The sequence below is a fragment of the Metarhizium acridum genome, assembly GCF_019434415.1.
Source record: "Metarhizium acridum strain ARSEF 324 chromosome Unknown scaffold_31, whole genome shotgun sequence".
Lineage (NCBI taxonomy): Eukaryota > Fungi > Ascomycota > Sordariomycetes > Hypocreales > Clavicipitaceae > Metarhizium > Metarhizium acridum.
The window spans coordinates 1,388,133-1,406,551 of NW_027094018.1; the positions used below are offsets into that span (position 1 = coordinate 1,388,133).

General features: G+C 50.0%; 8 protein-coding genes across 8 annotated transcripts; 4 read left to right on the plus strand and 4 right to left on the minus strand.

Annotated features, from left to right (window-relative positions):
• Positions 1-15: 15 nt before the first annotated feature.
• On the plus strand, positions 16-2,120 carry J3458_005259 (uncharacterized protein; the record flags this gene model as incomplete). The annotated part of the gene is made up of 2 exons (XM_066118699.1): positions 16-774; positions 884-2,120. Exon 2 carries the CDS (start codon positions 1,089-1,091, stop codon positions 2,118-2,120), a length of 1,032 nt encoding a protein of 343 aa, XP_065976220.1. The 5' UTR covers positions 16-774; positions 884-1,088.
• A 181-nt stretch (positions 2,121-2,301) lies between these two features.
• Positions 2,302-2,637, plus strand: J3458_005260 (uncharacterized protein; the record flags this gene model as incomplete). The annotated part of the gene is made up of 2 exons (XM_066118700.1): positions 2,302-2,335; positions 2,462-2,637. 2 exons carry the CDS (start codon positions 2,302-2,304, stop codon positions 2,635-2,637), a joined length of 210 nt encoding a protein of 69 aa, XP_065976221.1.
• Positions 2,638-4,509: 1,872 nt separating this feature from the next.
• On the plus strand, positions 4,510-6,248 carry AAT1 (aspartate transaminase aat1; the record flags this gene model as incomplete). Its single annotated transcript, XM_066118701.1, has 6 exons — positions 4,510-4,632; positions 4,719-4,721; positions 4,795-4,804; positions 4,891-4,941; positions 5,051-5,700; positions 5,799-6,248. 6 exons carry the CDS (start codon positions 4,510-4,512, stop codon positions 6,246-6,248), a joined length of 1,287 nt encoding a protein of 428 aa, XP_065976222.1.
• Positions 6,249-6,593: 345 nt separating this feature from the next.
• J3458_005262 (uncharacterized protein) lies at positions 6,594-7,786 on the minus strand (the record flags this gene model as incomplete). The annotated part of the gene is made up of 2 exons (XM_007816917.2): positions 6,594-7,493; positions 7,643-7,786. 2 exons carry the CDS (start codon positions 7,784-7,786, stop codon positions 6,594-6,596), a joined length of 1,044 nt encoding a protein of 347 aa, XP_007815108.2.
• Positions 7,787-8,506: 720 nt separating this feature from the next.
• J3458_005263 (mitochondrial 54S ribosomal protein bL28m) lies at positions 8,507-9,385 on the plus strand (the record flags this gene model as incomplete). The annotated part of the gene is made up of 1 exon (XM_007816916.2): positions 8,507-9,385. One exon carries the CDS (start codon positions 8,507-8,509, stop codon positions 9,383-9,385), a length of 879 nt encoding a protein of 292 aa, XP_007815107.2.
• A 93-nt stretch (positions 9,386-9,478) lies between these two features.
• On the minus strand, positions 9,479-12,222 carry TRP3_1 (anthranilate synthase / indole-3-glycerol phosphate synthase). The gene is made up of 4 exons (XM_007816915.2): positions 11,869-12,222; positions 11,719-11,789; positions 10,399-11,662; positions 9,479-10,340 (listed from the first exon to the last, which is right to left on the minus strand). The coding sequence occupies exons 3-4, from the start codon at positions 11,272-11,274 to the stop codon at positions 9,537-9,539; spliced, it is 1,680 nt and encodes a 559-aa protein (XP_007815106.1). The 5' UTR covers positions 11,275-11,662; positions 11,719-11,789; positions 11,869-12,222; the 3' UTR covers positions 9,479-9,536.
• Positions 12,223-12,794: 572 nt separating this feature from the next.
• Positions 12,795-15,722, minus strand: PRM1 (plasma membrane fusion protein prm1). Its single transcript, XM_007816914.2, has one exon. It carries the CDS (start codon positions 15,167-15,169, stop codon positions 13,064-13,066), a length of 2,106 nt encoding a protein of 701 aa, XP_007815105.2. The 5' UTR covers positions 15,170-15,722; the 3' UTR covers positions 12,795-13,063.
• Positions 15,723-17,590: 1,868 nt separating this feature from the next.
• On the minus strand, positions 17,591-18,157 carry atg8 (Autophagy- protein 8; the record flags this gene model as incomplete). Its single annotated transcript, XM_007816913.2, has 3 exons — positions 17,591-17,639; positions 17,709-17,926; positions 18,068-18,157. The coding sequence occupies 3 exons, from the start codon at positions 18,155-18,157 to the stop codon at positions 17,591-17,593; spliced, it is 357 nt and encodes a 118-aa protein (XP_007815104.2).
• Positions 18,158-18,419: the final 262 nt, after the last annotated feature.

Genomic DNA, 18,419 nt, shown 5'->3' on the forward strand with positions numbered 1-18,419 from the left:
TCATCAGTGGCGGCCAAATTTTCTGCAGCACAACATCTTCGTGTATGTGCCCAGCAACCTTGGGTCCTTGCACCGTCTTCTCGGCCGCCGCTTCATGTCTCTGCCTCACAGGGTAACTCAGATGCATGAAGGCGGCTGTTGAAATCCATGGCCCAGACACCCAGACCACCCGACTATCCTCATCCCGCTTCCCTCCCCTGCTTCACTCCTCACATCATCAGTGGCCGACCTTCGTGTGCAACTCACCGTCTGGTAGCATTATATAAAGACGCCGCTGCCCGTCACCTGTTGACGCCTGCCGGATTTGGATACTAACACTTGGCTATCGCCTCTGATATGTCGGTCCGGGCGCCTTAAATCTACATCTTCTTTGACATCTCCCTCTCACCCATCTCCTATATTTTGTGGGCTTAGGTCTGTCCCCTTCCCAAGCATCACCGTGTAGTCGCGCGAGAAGCTTGCTTGCATATCTCATACCCTGTTCAACAATCGACACCATGGCCGTCGACACATGGGACAACGGCCGCCCGGAAAGCGCCGGCGTACAGCCAGCAGACGTTGCTCCCGTTGCTGAGGACTATGGCCATGACGTTTCAGATCCATCCAAGACACATCGCACCATTATCGAAAACGCAAGGGCAGCAGCAGCCAAGGAACAAGGCATGACTCTTTGGCAAGGTATCAAGCTCTACCCCAAGGCTGTAGGCTGGAGTTTGTTAATATCTACCTGCATCGCCATGGAGGGTTATGATATTAGTTTAGTAAACAATTTCTGTGAGTCCATAGTCCTGTTATGGCTAGCAGAGCGAAGCCCCCAATTGTGTAGTGTGTCTGTGCCAATTAATGGCCCTCCTGGCGACTCTAACCTTGTCCACACATTTAGACGCATTTCCCCAGTTTACCAAGAAGTATGGCGAATATCAGCCAAAGTCTGGAACTTACGAAGTTACTGCTCCCTGGCAAGCAGGTCTGAGTAACGTACGAATGTCCCCTTTGCTGCTCCTTCTAGGCTGCAATGCTCCCCCAACTTCACAACAAGATACGTCTACAAGGAGACATCAACTAACGACAAGGGGAATTAGGGTGCAATGGTAGGCGAAATCATGGGTCTCTTCATCAATGGCTACGTTTCGGAAAGATTTGGTTACAGATGTACAGTCATGGCCTGTCTTGTCATGATAACGGCCTTTACAGCGATATTCTTCACTGCTCCAAATGTTGAAACTCTTTTGGTCGCTGAGATTCTATGCGGTATTCCATGGGGTATTTTCCAGACATTGGCCGTCACCTATGCCTCCGAGGTCTGCCCTGTTGCCCTACGTGGATATCTGACCACGTATGTCAACTTTTGCTGGGGCCTTGGCCAGGAAATCGGCATCGGTGTTATTCGCGCTATGCTGAGTCGTGATGACGAATGGGCATACCGCATCCCGTATGCTTTGCAATGGATGTGGCCGCTGCCCCTGTTTGTTGGCATATTCTTTGCTCCAGAATCGCCATGGTGGTTGGTACGGAGGGGCAGGACTGAAGAGGCTAAGAAAGCGCTCCTGCGCCTGACCAGCCTCGACCAAGAAACAGATTTCGATGCCGACGAGACGATTGCCATGATGGTGCATACGACTGCTCTAGAGGAGAAAATCACTGCTGGAGCTTCGTATTGGGACTGTTTCAAGGGCGTTGACCTGCGAAGAACCGAAATTGTGTGCATGACATGGGCCATTCAAAACTTGAGCGGAAATTCATTTTCCAACTATTCGACTTACTTTCTGAAGCAAGCCGGCCTGTCAGACAGCGATGCATATTCCTTTGCTCTTGGTCAGTACGCCATCAACATGGTTGGCGTGTTTGGGGCATGGGGTTTGATGACGCTGGGTATCGGACGAAGGTCGCTCTACCTATATGGACTCTGTGGCCTTTGCACGATGCTGTTCATCCTCGGATTTCTCGGCCTTGTGCCCCACGACCACCGTCGAGCAGGGTCTCTTGCCACTGGCAGCATCATGATTGTTTGGGCGCTCTTCTACCAATTGACGGTGGGAACTGTGTGCTATTCTCTTGTAACTGAGTTGTCGTCACGTAGGCTCCAGATCAAGACAGTGGTGCTGGGGAGAAACCTCTAGTAAGTACCTACGTGCCTCATTCGAGCACACGGACTTCTTGTCTATTTCAACTTTGTGCTGGCCTTTGACACATTGTTCTCTTCAATCCGAATCTCTCAGGTTTTCGGCTAACTACGTCCTGCAGCAACATTGTTGGCATCATCAATAGCGTATTAACTCCGTACATGCTGAATCCGGGGGAATGGAACTGGAGCAACTACGCGGGCTTTTTTTGGGTAAGTGCAGTTGACACTATCGTTTCTAAACTATGTTCGCTCTTGAATCTTTTCCTGATAGCAGTTGCTTTTGTCAGGGGGGTATATGTTTCCTATGCATCGTCTATGCATATTTCCGCATCCCAGAGCCCCGAGGTCGCACATTTGCAGAACTAGACGTATTGTTCGAGCGACGTGTTCCTGCCCGGAATTTTGCCAGCACAGAAGTAGATGTATTCCACGAAACAGTGGAGGACAAGGTTTTGAACCAGTACGAAAATGACGTGCATCAAAGGCAGGAGAAGAGCGGGACGCTGGCATAGTAGTCCAGCTTGCACAGGGCAAAGGGGTGCCTGAAAATAACAAAAAACGAAAAGACATTCGAAGCTACCGAATGATCTGGCAACAATACATGGAATCCCATGTGACACATTTAAATTAATCATTACGAGTGCGCGTGATGATAGAGTCTCGACAGCTGACTCCCCATTATCAGATGAATAAGGGATCAGCCGATATGAGGCTTGGCGTTGACAGGAGCGTTTATGCAGTTGTCGTAGTCTTCGAAAGAGCTTCTTCTACTGACGGCCACGCGGCTCAGGCACAGCCCATATGCTGCTCCCCAGCTGCTATAATTTCGTCTTGGACTCATTTTGCATAGGCACCTTGAAATGTGATGGTAAGCGCGCTTGCGCCAGCCTTGGATTCACATACCAAGCTGCGCCCGGCTGTTTCTGTCCTCGTTCAAATAGCCTCCACGACAAGGGTGGCCCGAGTTTTCCCGCAGGGTAGGTACCTAGGTAGGTACCTAGGTAAGTAACCTGGGTCAGTCGAGAATATTGGGCCACTGGCATGCATACCACTCATCCTTCAATGGCAATTCAGCGCATGAGCCTAGTACTTACTATAGCCGCCAGCCGTCCAGATGTCGTCTTTTGTCCGAAAGATTTGTCAGGGGATCCTTTATTAAGCTAGTATAATACAATGGGCTGCTACATATGTACCGAGTATCAGTCTCTTGATGGTTGAAATACCAACTTGCTCCGTACGGCAACTCCCTGGTGAGAAGAATCGGAGGTCGGGCTCCTCGGGCCAGGGACTCGGTGTGCCCCGGCGCCATTTGACCGAGTACCTGCATCTTTTCCTGGTTCTGAGCACGGAGGAAAAACGACATTGGAGGAGTTATAAGCCAAAAAAAAAATTATCGCCAGAATCATAAACTGTACATGTTGAAAAATCTAACAGGCAGGCAGCGTTGCCCAAAATTTGACCCATCACGGGGCAGGTTGACACGTATGATGTCAATTGATGGACAAGGAGGAGCGCATCAGTGCCTTGCTGCTCGACGTGCGTACGGTCGTGTGCCAAAGTATCAGTTGATCTTTCAGATCCAATACGTGCGCGCGAACATGTCTGGTGGAGAATTTGGAGGCACTAACTAGTGCCAGCTCCCAGTAATATCAGCGCTCCCCGGTATAACCTACCTAGTACGGAGTACATACCTAGGTACCTAGTAGACACGCTAGGGTACTAGGCGTTCCGTGCCCGTAAAATCAGCCGTTCGGTCCCAAGTCTTGACACATGGCAGCGCTTGACCAACATTCGATCTCAGGACTCCATGTCGCAACATCTAGCACGGGATACAGTTGGTACCATCTAAACTGTATCATCGCATCCGTGTGAAGTGTCTTGGCGTCTTGAAAACTCGAACCACAGATGCCACTTCTGTCTGCGGGCTTAGCTTAGAAAGCGTGCCAATGACGAGCATTTCGATCAGTGACCCTATACTCCGTAGTAAGGGTCCAGTCCGGGCCGGATGCATATTGGACTTGACGCGCTTTGAGGATTTTAGTTAGTATTCAGGAAGTACTCAGCCGCTATAAAGACTCACCCCGGGTACCTACTAGGTAGTACTACTAGGCCTGGCGCAGACCCACCTAACCCGAGTGGGTACTTGGGTACTTGGTCGGTACTTGAATCCCTCTACGGAGTACCTGCCTGCTCCGGCGCGCATGAATCAAAACTCGTACCGCCCTCGGAGCTCCCACGCCAACTCGGCTTTCACACTTCATTTTCGAACTGAGTGAGCTTTCGACGCACGCCTCTCTCCTCCCTCCTTCGTCACCCATTGACATCTCTGCCCAACCCCTTTCTCTTCTTGTTACACCTGTCTGCCTCAAACTGCCTTCGTCACAATGATGCTCTCGACCCTTCGAGTTGTTTCCAGGCAAGCTGCCCGCCGGCCCGCCTGTGCCTTTACCAACTTTGCCGCCATCCGCGCCGCATCCACCTGGTCAGCTGTTCCTCAAGGTCCTCCTGTAAGTTTTCCGGATAGCTATGGCAGCGCAGTTCTTCCGTCCCAATTTCAAAGCTTTGTTGTTGTACTAATGCCACATCTCCATAGGATGTAAGTTGAGATCAATGCGCGCTGTAAGACTTGTAGTGTCGCTGACAAGCCGTTCCCTTGTTCGTTTTTGTAGGCTATTCTCGGTATGTCACTGTCCCACCATTTGGTTTTGGTCGTGTAGTGAATGATTGACAGTTGTTCTAATTGTCGGTTTTGTCTTACAACGCAGGAATTACCGAAGCTTTCAAGGCCGACAAGTCCAACAAGAAAATCAACTTGGGTATGTTCCGACCCAGCCCCGAGGACCACGTGACGATGGAATGGCTTCCATTCGACATTTCCTCTCCTTCTTCGCGCAAATGTAACGACTTACTCTTGCCGTTTTTTAGGTGTTGGCGCATATCGAGATGATCAGGGCAAACCCTACGTCTTGCCCTCTGTTCGCGAAGCAGAGCAGAAGGTCATCGACGACAAGTTGAACAAGGAATACGCTGGCATCACTGGCATTGCCGAATTCCCTGCCCTGGCTGCCAAGCTGGCCTATGGTGCCGACTCACCTGTTCTTGATCGCGTCGCTGTTACCCAGTCCATTTCCGGCACTGGTGCCTTGCGCATTGGCGCTGCTTTCCTCCAGCGATTCTTTCCTGGAGACAAGAAGATCTACATTCCCACCCCTTCGTGGGCCAACCACAAGGCCGTCTTCAGTGACTCTGGCCTCGAAGTTCAGCAGTACCGCTACTATAACAAGGATACGATCGGTCTCGATTTTGAAGGCATGGTTGGCGATATCAAGGCAGCTCCCAAAGGCAGTATCTTCCTCTTCCACGCTTGCGCCCACAACCCCACAGGTGTCGATCCTACTCCCGAACAATGGAAACAAATCTCCGACGTTGTGAAGGAGCAAGGTCATTTCGCCTTCTTTGATATGGCCTACCAGGGCTTCGCCAGCGGCGACACTGACAAGGATGCTTTCGCTGTCCGCCACTTCGTTGAACAGGGCCATCAGATTGCTTTGTGCCAATCCTTCGCCAAGAACATGGTGCGTGACTCTTCTTACGACGCTCGGTTCCCGGCCCTCTATAGGCCTCTGCATTACCATGGCTAGTGAGCTAATTCATATTCTCTTGCGTACCGCAGGGTCTCTACGGCGAGCGTGTCGGAGCCTTCTCCCTCGTCTGCGCCGACGCCGCCGAGAAGAAGCGCGTCGACTCTCAGCTGAAAATTCTTATCCGTCCCTTGTACTCCAATCCTCCCATTCACGGTGCCCGTATCGCCACCGAGATCCTGAGCAGCCCCAAATTGTACAAGCAGTGGCTCGGCGAGGTCAAGGGCATGGCTGACCGCATTATCACCATGCGTGCTCTTCTCAAGGAGAACTTGGAGAAGTTGGGCTCCAAGCATGACTGGTCTCACATCACCAGCCAAATTGGCATGTTCGCATACACCGGCATGACCGCTGAGGAGATGGATAAGCTTGCCAAGGAGTTCTCTGTCTACGCCACCAAGGACGGTCGCATTTCCGTCGCCGGCATTACCTCTGAAAACGTCGGCCGACTCGCCGAAGCCATTTACAACGTCAAGGGCTAAACAAGCTGACCTACCCAAACCTTTGCCATGTATTCCCCCAGCCTTATATAAACTTGACCATTGGGCAGTAGCTTTCGCCGGATTGTATCTTGGGCGTTCAAAATGATGATGAGCGAGGATGAGTCCTTGTTGGCATGCAAGCCTACCCATTGGACTAGGGCAGGATCATTGTATCAGATGTTTTCTCTCCTTTGAAATCCGATACACCGTCTTGTATTAGTCGTGAACGTGGCTGTCAAATGTATTTGTAGTCTAGGTATAGATGAGACGGCAAGCTAGATGGAATGATGAATGATGTTCTCCTTGATAGCACTCGCTCTAAATAGGAAAAGAGTCTATATTCGGTCACATGCGACCCATTCCATTTTGCTTATTGTCGAGTCTGTCAAGGTCTTTCTGAACATCCTCCATTTGCCTCTCCATCTCATGGTATACCCGTGCCATCTCCTTCATCGTCTTTTCCTTGGAGCCATCTTTGTCCACGCCAACGCCGTACTCTCCCAGTTCTGCCTGCAAGCCTCGAACTCGCTCGGCCGCACGAACTTGGGCGTCCTTTAAGTGAGATAAATAGTGTCTCAGCGCTGTAACGGCTTCAGGTGAGTACATGTCTTTACCAAGATTGGTCGACGTTGCTTTGGCATCAAGCTCCGTGCTCCGTGCTTCCAGGGATACGTCGAGAGCCCGCAGCTCGAGACTTCTGGCGGCGACTCCGTGTTTCGACTCCAACGCCTGAATGAGTAATGTGACAGACTGTGTGTACGAGCTGATGAGCTCTGTCAATGAGGCCAGTGCCTGTAGCCTATTGGATATGAGGCTCTGCTGCGCCTCAGAAAGTTTGCCACGGAGTGCCGCATGATCTGCTGGAAGAGAAGGAATATGGCGATGAAGGTATGACGGGTTCTTGGACGGATGTGTAATCCTTACCAGACTGAGTGCCGAGGCGTGAAGGTTGGCGGAAACAACAGCACCAAGTTCCGGTAACAGAGACTCGAATTCCGAGAATGGCGGACTAGAAAGGATCAAAGCCACATCGTGACTATCGACAGGCAGGTCGCTGTCGCAAAGAGATGGCAGAATGAGGAGAAGTTCAGCGAGCAAACCAGACGGTTCTGGTAGGGTCGGCTCGTCGAATCTGATGTCTGCAGGTTTGTCTGCTGATGTCTTGACATCTGGAGGTGAGGCAGTTGCGATGGCTCTTTGCAGGAGGTATTGCTTAGCGCAACGACGGCGCATGTTATTCAACTCCTGTTATATACCGACAGCACATGGCCAATTAGTCCAGGTTCAACTCTGCTACTCCCCTCCCCACGGCTGACATGTGTGCGGCTCGGCAGCTGAAGCAGGTCGAGAATATTCTGAGAATGGGCCATGGAGGCGATGTCTGATAAACTTACCTGACTTACGACTTTGCGCTCTTTGAAATCAGAGTCAGATTTAGTAGACCCGTCGGGATTCAGAATATCATTTTTCAGAATCGAATAAAGCTTTGCAAATTCAGGGTTATCTCGCAAGACTTGTTCATCCACTGAGGGAATCATCATGAGACGTGGGTCGCGAACATCAGTCCAAACTGGCAGGTCGAACTGAGTGTGAATTATAAAACGACAGGATGCGGCAGTTTCTATCTTTTCTTTTATGTTGCCCTTTTGTTGGTTTGCTGATGATGGACTGATGGCAGGCGGTGGGCGGTGACGTGCTAATATAGCAGACTGCCAAAACAACAACTGATGTGGGGAAAAAAAAATTGGCTAATGGGATCTGATTTCCTACGACATTCGCTATATCAATGAGGACGTCCTTAAGAGTGGAACAGTTATAGGGGCCAATCTCGGGGTCTGGCTGATCTTCCGCCAGTGATCATGAACAAGCCATGATGACAATGCTCCTCAGATTCACAAATGTTCCTCAGGCGGTGCTCAGCATTGGCTTCAAAAGCGGGGCACCTAGTACCAATTTACGCCAAATACCCACGCAGTCACCTGATACCCAGACCCGAGAAAGCTCGGAATAATCCTTGTCCCGCTCTGCTTTTTGCGCCATGTTCATGGCATTTTGCCTAGTCCAAGAAACTTCCAACACGAGTGTTCGTGGAGCTCCCGGCCACCGGTATTGGCAACCACCATTGGTCAAAATTAGCACTGAATTTTCCAGCCGCCTTAGCCTCAATGCCTCAGCTATAGATCATCGAGCCTCTAAATTGCGGTCTCTCTTTGCAGCTGCGACACTGCCGGACGCCTGGTCCTCATCTACGCCTCACCATGCCTACATCTACCCTCAACCCGGTTCGGCGACTCACGGCTCTCCTGTCTGCAAAATGTCAGTCAGCACTGTCCTCGTCTAGTTCCCGAACTTCTTCTCATTCCTATCGCATAACCAACTTCTCGATTCCCCGACGAATAACTAGCTACAACGGCCATGCATTTTCGCCCAAACAGTTCTCAACGACAGCGTCTCAACAGACAAAGACAATTAAACCTCATCGTCTACCCTCAGACTTGATCCCTCCTTATCCGTATGGGGAGCGCCGTGTGTATAAGCAATCTAACCGCGGCCTTTACGGCAGCGCTCGAATTCGCTTCGGCAACAACGTAGCGGAGAAGCACAACAACAAGTCGCGCCGATTTTGGCGACCAAACGTTCACGTCAAGACTTTCTTCTCCCCTTCCTTAGGCGCTCGTGTCAAGACTCGTCTGACACTGCGCGTACTGAAGACCATCCGCAGGGAAGGGGGAATCGAGAATTATCTTCTCAAAAGCAAGCCTGCTCGTATCAGGGAGCTTGGGCCAGGGGGGTGGAATCTACGCTGGATTCTAATGCAGACCCAGGCCGTTCAACAACGCTTTAACGAACAGAGAATTGAACTGGGACTGGAACCAAAAGAAATCGAGAACCGAGACGATATAATCCATTTTGCATTGGATTATGCCACTCCTGGTCCATTGAGCACGCGAAGCCGGGCTACTCTAAACGGGATGCAAGCCACCATAGCAGATAGCTTCGTTCTGGGAGATGACAGCTTGGCTAACCTCGAAGGCGTGGAAGAACTGTCTGATGAAGAGGAGCGAAAACTACTCCGCGAACTTGAAAATTTCGATGGAGCGCCTATGTTGACCAGGAGGCAAACGATTGGAGCATAAAGTCATGTAATTTTATCCTTTGTACTTTTATTCTATGTCAGCATGTACAAAAAAAAAGCCATTCCTACCAAGAAACATATTCCATAACCAAATACTCCTTAACAATATTACTACTTCATCCAGAAGTTTGACGTTGGGTATATTTTGTTTCTCAAAATCGCAAGTCCCAGCCAATCTGCGGTCCAAGTCTGGGAAGTTCCTCAGCTACGCTTTGCACATCCTTGTCGCCACGACCGCTCAGACAAATGATGAGGTCTTCACCCTTCTTCATAGTCTTGGCTAGCTCGATGGCACCGTAAATTCCATGAGCTGACTCAAGTGCCGGGATAATACCTTCCAGTTGGCTCATCAGCCGGAAGGCCTGGAAGGCTTGTGCATCTGTAGCAGCAATAAACTTGGCCCTCTCGTTATCTTTCCAAGAACTGAGTTCAGGGCCGACTCCCGGATAGTCAAGGCCAGCCGACACAGAATGGGTCTCAGAAATTTGGCCATTATTGTCCTGAAGGACATATGTACGCACTCCATGGAGGACGCCCTTGGACCCTCCGGTCAAGGTGGCGCTGTGTCTTTCTGTGTCCACGCCGTCACCACCAGCTTCAACTCCAAGCAGTTTGACTGTGGGATCGTTGGAAAAAGGATAAAACATGCCGACAGCGTTGCTGCCACCTCCCACACAGGCGACCACTGCGTCAGGTAGCTTTTGACGCTTCTCCATCATTTGCTTCTTGGTTTCGTTACCAATCACGGATTGAAAGGTTCTGACGATGGTCGGGAATGGATGGGGCCCAATTGCGGAACCTATGATGTAGTGAGTGGTATCAAGTTCGATGACCCATGCTCGGAGGGCTTCGTTCACCGCATCTCGAAGAGTCTTGCTGCCAGCTTCTACAGCAACAACCTTTGCTCCCAGCAATCGCATACGAAAGACATTGAGAGCTTGGCGGCGGACATCCTCCTAATTAACTTATAAGTCAAAGATTCGACATATGGAGTCACCAATACAGAATACTTACCGCTCCCATGTATACCGTGCACTCCATGCCAAACTTGGCACAAATCGTTGCTGTTGCAACACCATGTTGGCCAGCCCCCGTCTCTGCAATAATCTTGGACTTGCCTAAACGCTTTGCCAGTAGCAATTGACCCAAAGCGTTGTTGATCTTGTGGCTGCCAGTGTGGTTTAGGTCTTCCCTCTTAAGCCAGATGTTGGCACCGCCAGCGTGCTCGGTTAGCCTTTCGGCCAAATGGAGCCGCGATGGTCGTCCCATGTAGTCGTAGTAGGATCTGTACTCTTCCCAGAATTCAGGATCATCCTTGATTTTATTGAATCCCTCTTCCAACTGGGAAAGGCAATCCATCAGACTCTCGGGAACATATTGACCGCCGAATTCGCCAAATCTGTCGGGAATCTTGCCATGAAGAGCTGCAAGTTGCGAAACCAGATCGCTGTCTTGCTCGGCTGTAAGTCGATCTTGGTCAGTCACAACAGCGTTAACTGTCACGTTATCTCCACTTGGACCCTTGGCACCACTAATTGCCTCGACGACCCCAACCTCTCGGGTTGCTTCAATTTGCGGCAGAGCACCTCTTCCGCACAGGTACGCGCAGTACTCTTCGACGTCACTTGGACCTTGGCCGGGGCCGGCTCTCTGCAACGTGGTAACAATCTGACTTCCAACAACAACTCCATCGGCAATGTTGGCAACACTTAGAAAATGGTCACGCGTGCTAACACCGAAGCCAACAGCGGCAGGCTTGTTCCCACTGTACTTCTTCACACGTTCAAGGAGAGCAGGCAAGTTGGCATTCAGTGACCCTGAGGCTCCGGTAACGCCCTGCCGTGATACGACATAGATGAAAGAGTCAGCCAGCTGACACAGAATTTTCATCCTTGCATCAGATGTTGCGGGGGCGATAAGCGGGACGTACGAGAGGCTGCCAAGCACGATTCCAAATTAGCCACCATGGGACTGCTTAAGAAAAAGAAGGGACATAAGATTGTTGTTTATGAAGATATTCGCGACATTTGCGAGATGTGACTTACCTCCCCTTGGTACAAAGCTTTCTGAAGGATATGGCCTCTTCCGGCGGTAGATCGACAACAATGAAGCCATTGACGCCAGCTGCTTGGCAATCCCGTAACAGGCGTTCTTCACCATACCGCAACAGGGGGTTGTAGTATCCCATAAGAAGCACCGGCGCCCGCAAGCCTCGCCCACGTGCAGTTTTTATCATGGAAAGGGTTGTCTCAATAGAGACCCCGTGCTCAAGGGCAACCTAGCCAGGTTAGCCATGCTTCCCTGTAGTAGCATCGATGTCGGAGGCTACCGTACTGTATTGGCAGTCTGAATGGTCGGTCCATCTGCAATTGGATCTGTAAAAGGAACACCGAGCTCGATAATATCTAAGGGTGAGGCAGACGCAACGAATGTCAGACTTCAACGGGATACGCACCACGAAGCAAGGCTGGTTGGGGTACGTACCGGAGCCGCCTTTCTCCATAGACAACAGAATGTCCGTCGTGTCTTGAGGCTGGGGATAGCCTGCTGTGACATATGTCACAAGTGCAGCCTGTTGTATGACCGTCCTGTCAATAATAGATACGCCGCCTAAAAGCCATGACAGCGGCCGGTACCGGTGTCGTGCCCCACGATGAGGCAAGCTTTTGCGAGGGGTAGGAAAGAAGGGAGCTGACCTTGTTTTGCGCTTTGCAGCGCTGGAAGGTTTGCTTGATAGCATCCATGACGTATCTAAATATACAATCAAGACGCTACGATGAATTCCTCGAGATTGAGGGACTAACGGCTTAAAAATAGGATACTGAAAGCTGGTGGGCGTTTGCCTCTTTTATGTTCAAGTGGGGAGAAAAAATGACGAGTCTGGATGTACTTGACTCGAGTTGCCAGAGATGGGGCAACATGCAGGCACGCAGCCCCGCAGAATCACAGCCCGCCGGCCACTGTAAGAGGCTAGTTGGCCAGTAGTGATAGTACTACTTGACATGTACGTACATATCATCTGTGCTCTAAGTGACGGAGATATTAGGTCAACTGGCACAGGCGGCGCCTTGCTTACTTCACGGAGTACTCCGCAAGTACATACTTACTAAGAGTTAGTAACCTAGGTAATTAAATGCGCCCCGTCCATGTTGCTCTACCTTTCTTCGAACTTTGTAATACATAACGGCAGTTCCACGATCCCCTGCTGCAACAATACCCTCCGCCCGTCTTTGCAAGGCTAGCGCCAACTTCCAACATGCGAGATCCCGCATTTGCATCTGTAGCTGCATATTGGGGTCCCACAATTCCGGACTTGCCTAAAAGGGAAAGAAGGTCGTCCCCCGAACGTGAAGCCCGGATGCACGGACTAGCACTAGGCAGTGTAATGGAGATAGTACAAGGCGTGAGGTGTAATTGGTAGATAGTTACTAGGTAGTTATTTACCTCCGCGTTTGTATGAAGTTGATTCTCATCTCATACTCTATACGATGTTCTGCAACCCAACATAAAATGTGTCATGGGGCCCAACTTGTCTCTGTTGGCACAAATCGGCCATGCGGCGCCCAAGGGCAAAGAAAAGACCGCAAAAGGTTTCAATCTAAATCTAAAATATATGCTCCATTCTCTCTATTGTATAGTACATTAGACTCCGTAATGCTATCCGCAGGAAGTACACTGTTCAGTAAGTGTGTTTTGAGTCAAAGGGCTCGTATGGGTGTTGCTGATAAACATCTAAATGCACGTCTTCCATTTTCTCGCCCCGGCCATGGTAGTATTGAGATGAACCTGGTTGTCCTGACTGTGATTCATACTGACCACTAGTTTGCCCAGCGTACGGTAAGTCATCGGATTCTGGATCGCGGCCACCAAACGCCATGCCAGCCAGAGTTCGGATCAGCCCGATTAACACGACTATGACGTAAACAAGGAGAACACCGGTAGATATTAAGGCCTCCTTGATAATGCCCTTCAAGAGCCAGTTGGTTACCCGGTTGACCGCCGCCGATACCTCATCAGTGGTTGCCGAAGACGGCGAGGCAAGGAAATGTTGAAGGCCCGAGTCTCCAGACACACTCTGCTGAGCACCAAGGCTGAACGTGTTGTTGTCAAATAATGGGAAATCGACATGAGCGTGATCGTGGACCCAGGTCAATCCCTTTTGCACGCTCTCAAGCTTTATGCCGATAACACAATGCAAGACGGATTGAATAGGTTTGAGAAGAATTGTGCCGTTGAAGACCGTCTCGAGGCCCTTGTTCAAGGTACCGAGAAACACGTTTATCGTGTTATTCACAGCACCGGTGGCATTCGTCACGTACTTTAGGACGTCGTTGTTTATATCGTCATTGAGCCCTTTGACAACTCCATTCGCATCAGCCGCCCAATTTGCTGAGATGTTGTTAATTTTTGCCACAACCTCGTCTGCGAATTCCCCAATTTCCTTTGTCAGCTCCGGAACCTCCTTCTGAACCGCCTTCAGTATGACGTATTGACAGAGGCATGAGAAGAGACCGGCAATAGCGAGTGACAGCACAAAGATCGCAGGCCCAGACGTGGCGTACGCAAAACACCATCTAGCGAGAACCTTGCGTCTGCCACTCATTCTAGACGTTATCTCGATGCCAAGAAAAGCCGTAGTTGGTCTTGATGCTATGTAGGAAACATCCATGGAATCCCACTCATTTTTAAGCTTATGTTGTTCTATGAGTCTGGCTGCCTTTTCCTGGCTTCGCCACCGCCTGATCTCCATCCACGCCATGGGCGCCATGGCAGCGACGGCAAGCGAGGATAGGATAATGACGAAGAATACCTTGGCTTTATGAATAAGGTCAAATAGCTTGCTGAAAAACCCATCCAATTTGTCGTTGTTGGAGCAAAATTTGAGTTGCTCCTTCTTTGCTAAGGGGAATATGGTCTCGTTGAACTTGTAATTGCCGAGGCTCTTGTTCAGTGCCTCTCGAACAAAGTTGAAAGGGATAGAGATTGCCTGTTTCGTTAAATTCTGTACACCATCGAAATCTGGCAAGTCTTTATTCAGTTTCTGCACATCTGTGACGAACTGTGATGAGTTGAGATTGAACCCTTTCAATTTCTCGACTGGCTTGGTGAAGTCAATGGACGGCAGGTCGATGTTGAACTTGCTGAAAATGCTATTCTGAATTCCATCCTTGATTTTGCCGACTGTTTTTTGTAATCCGCCGGCTATTTCTTGAATTTCTCCTGTGGCTCCGTCGATAACCTTGTTGAAGGCTGCTGTGGCATCTTTTGTAACAGACGCAACCACGTCCAAGCTGGCATGAACCAGAGCCGTGATGAGACAGACATATGTCGCAGTGAGAAAGTTGATGTACCATAATATGATTGCTTCGACGCCTTGTATTATCAAGTCCAGCACCTTGACCATAGCATGCACGGCCTTCGAAATGCTAGACGCGGCAAGATGGTTCACTCCGGCAGAGAGGTAATGGGGCATGGATGCCATCGCACTCCCTACGTCTTCCACCTTGGTGCAAGCAGCCAGCGCTTTGGCCTTTGCATCGTCGACATTGTCATTCAGTTGGGCAAGTAGGAGAATGATCCGGACCAGAACCAAGAGCAAGAGAATTGTCCATCGATTGATCCATACTTGGGAGAGCCGAGAACTTAGGCCCAAATAAGGTGTTGTAGATTTCGTTGTGCGCTTGGCCCCTTTTTGTATTTCTGACAATTCGATCGAGTGGGCATGAAGAGAGCCTGGCACGTTTGGATAGTTGACTGTGGAACTCTGGTTCCTGGAGGAGGGCATCCTTGTTCTATTCGTATCAGTCCTAGTTGCTTTGGAGAAAACAGAAAAATAATAATCTTGTAGTAGTTTGTAGAAGAAGGAAGATTGAGAGTATGTATGGACGGGAATATGAGGTGGTGACTGGGTGGTTTGCCCGCTTGTAAAGGATGATTCAAATGAAGTAGAGAGAGGCACCGGGCAACAAGTACGATTAGCTTTGAAAAGAAGACAGTTAACGAACAGCAAAAGAACCCAAGGAACAGGGTTAAAGGGAACAAAAATATGCTCTCAAGAAGAAGAAAAAGTGCTTATAATCAGTTCGTATGCTCTCCCATGGTCATTGTGCAAGAAAAACGTAACAAAGAGTTGACAAGAATCTATGCATGCAAGCGAAAGGGAGGAAAGGGAGGAAAATGAAAAAGAACAATAAGCATCCAAGGATCCATGCAACTGCCTGCCTGATTCACTCTTAATGTAGCCATGTCGAACGAATTATTTGGTAGGTTGATTCGCTTTCAAACCAAAACGCTCTCCCACGCCTTGTACTTGGATACCTACCTAGGTACCTAGGCACTTACCCAAGGGTACCCAGCCCAGTAGATACCTCTTGAGGTCTGGTACTCCGGTACTCTGCGCATGCCTGGCGATCTACTGCATGACCATGTGCGACTCAGCGCTTACAGCGGGGCTGAGCTCTCGTTAAGCGCTGGGCGTCGATGAAGATGATCCAGTGGAGTCTCCTTGCAGTGCGTGACCGGGTTATTTCTCAAACAGAGCGTCAACGTCGAGACCTGCATATACCAAAAGAAAGAAAAGTCCCCTAGGAATTTGCCTAGACCACGTCCGGGGTTTCTTGCCTGTCTTTCTTTATCTGAAACACGTCAGGCCGGCATTGTTGAGCGACAGGGGCAGCTAATGAACTTGTGCCTATTGTTCCGCTGCATTCGTACAATGCCAAGCAACGATGAAGAACATTAAAGAGGCGAGGACAATAGCACGCATGCCGGTGTCTACATGCATAAAGACGCAGTGACTGAGAGCGTCGAAGGCATTCGAGCATAAAATAAAAATTGCTTTGACGCAGTGACTTGTGTTCCGGCCCTGTGCCCTGTTGCAACATCCAAGGCTAGGTAGGTGTTCCTCTTTGGAAGGCCAAATGTTAATGTCTGGTTAGGCCTTTTGCCAGGCATTCAGCAAGCAGTCTGGTATTACGGAGTAGAGTGTGGCCCTTCGGTTATGTCTTATTAGCCTCCTACTTAAGTAGGTTCGCTTGCAAGCCAACCAGACCCAAAGAGGCCACATCTGCCGCGGCCAGACACCAGACCCTTCACCCATCTACCTACTGTATGTACCTAGGTAGTTACCTGCCGGTCTCCCGAGTACAGCAAGTCTGGTAATGTTGCTGGCGCTAGCCAATGGTCGTCATGTCGCCCGCTCGAAATCCGAAACTCCAGGCATCTGCAGGAGCACCGCCAGTCCACCGCGCTGGGGTTATTTCACCAGACAGCACTCGAGGGACCCCTGACACCCAATCGCCTCAAGGGCTCTGAACCGCACCAGGCTTGCACAGCACAACAAACATGATGGTCAACTCGTTTCATGAGACGCGCAAGGACCCGGCTCTGAGGAGCTCCATAATGATGTCCGCTGATTCAAGTTTCAAAACGTCGAACTTCGAGATGTGCTCATTATACGACCAATCCAGCAACTCCCCCTCTTCTTCAATGCACGTGCAGACTACTCGCTTGGCACTTCAATATCCGGACTTCCAGGTCACAATTTCATTCGAATACATAAGCCGCAGCTTCCACTGATACGGCGTTGGCCGATCGCAGGCAACGTGGGGGGCTTGCAATCTATCGCAGAGTTATTCACACCAGCTACTTGCAGTGTTACTCCATAGTGCGGCTGCTCTACTTGACGTGGAGCGCGGATATCTAGCTCATTATCACATGAGGCGCGTAAGAAAATAATGGTTACTTCAAATTAATCCAAGCTAAATCAAAAAAGCAGGCTCGCTGTAGTGCCGCCTTGTCTAGCCAGCAGAGCTGCAGCCAAGAGCTCGCCACAACCCCAGTTTGCGAACTGCAAAAGTGGGAGAACTTCAGGCTTCGTCTCATCGGCACCAGCTCGGCTGAGCCAATGGAATTTGAAGCGAAACGATCGCGCAGAAGGATATGGGCTGTGACAGTCATTTCTCGAAAATCCACCCTGAACGCTGACTCTCCTGAGACCTGGTTCACTTGCCTCCGCGCTGTTGAGCGCAGGTTGCAAAGAATGTCCCACAAATATGAACCAGATCCGTTTCAAGAAGTAGGCAGATGCAGGAACAAGCAACTCTAACCGAGACCCAGGGCCAAATCAAACAAAAGTTTCAACCGTGCAAGACCGGAACGCCCTTCATCACCATCTAACAAAAATATCGCGAGCCCAACTAAGCTTTTACGCGGTGCCAAAAGTGTTTTCGCCCGAGTAGGTGATGTAGAGGAATCTGCAAACGACTAATTAGACCATGGTGCTGTGTATGTAGAGATGTTGTTTTTAGCGATGGGGAGCATACCCGTCTTCATCCTTGTGCTCCTCGTAGATGCTGCTCATAAGAGCCGCAGTTGGTGGCAGCACCTCATCAACGAATATAAATATTGCCTTCTCTGGAGACAACTTGATTCTCTTGCGAATTACATACACGAACTGCCCGACTGTCAAATCCGATGGCACCAGATATTTCTTCTTGTCGATGGTGGCGATGTCGCTCTTCTCTACCTTTTCGCATATGACCTGAAAGAATACAAGAGTCAGCTTTTGAAACTTTGCGGGATTGATGCGATGCATTTATTCTGACGGTGATAGGCCAGGAAATGGACAAGGCCATCACAGGCAGTCGCCAAGCTGATCCCCAATTCAGCGCAAGATGCTTACTGGAATGCGATCCGCATATTTCTGGCGGATGCGCTCGGCCTCGGCCTTACGCTTTTCGAAAGGGTGTTCGTCCTTGAACTTGCTTCGCATGATGACCGTATGCTCGGTTCAGCACAGATGTGTTGGTAGTAGTTAAGGCTGTGGTTGCACGTATGTTGTTGCGATCAGAGATGTAACAGCAGGTCGAAAAACGGAAACGATGTGTAGTGACAGAAATCAAAGCTTGTCGATGAAAGGGAGAGCTACTGGGTGGGAGGAGATGATGCGCTGCCTAAACTAATAGGCAGGTGATGACGAGGCAGCAGACCACGGAAGAAAGAGGGGTGTTGAAGAATGACCAAATCAAAAGAGA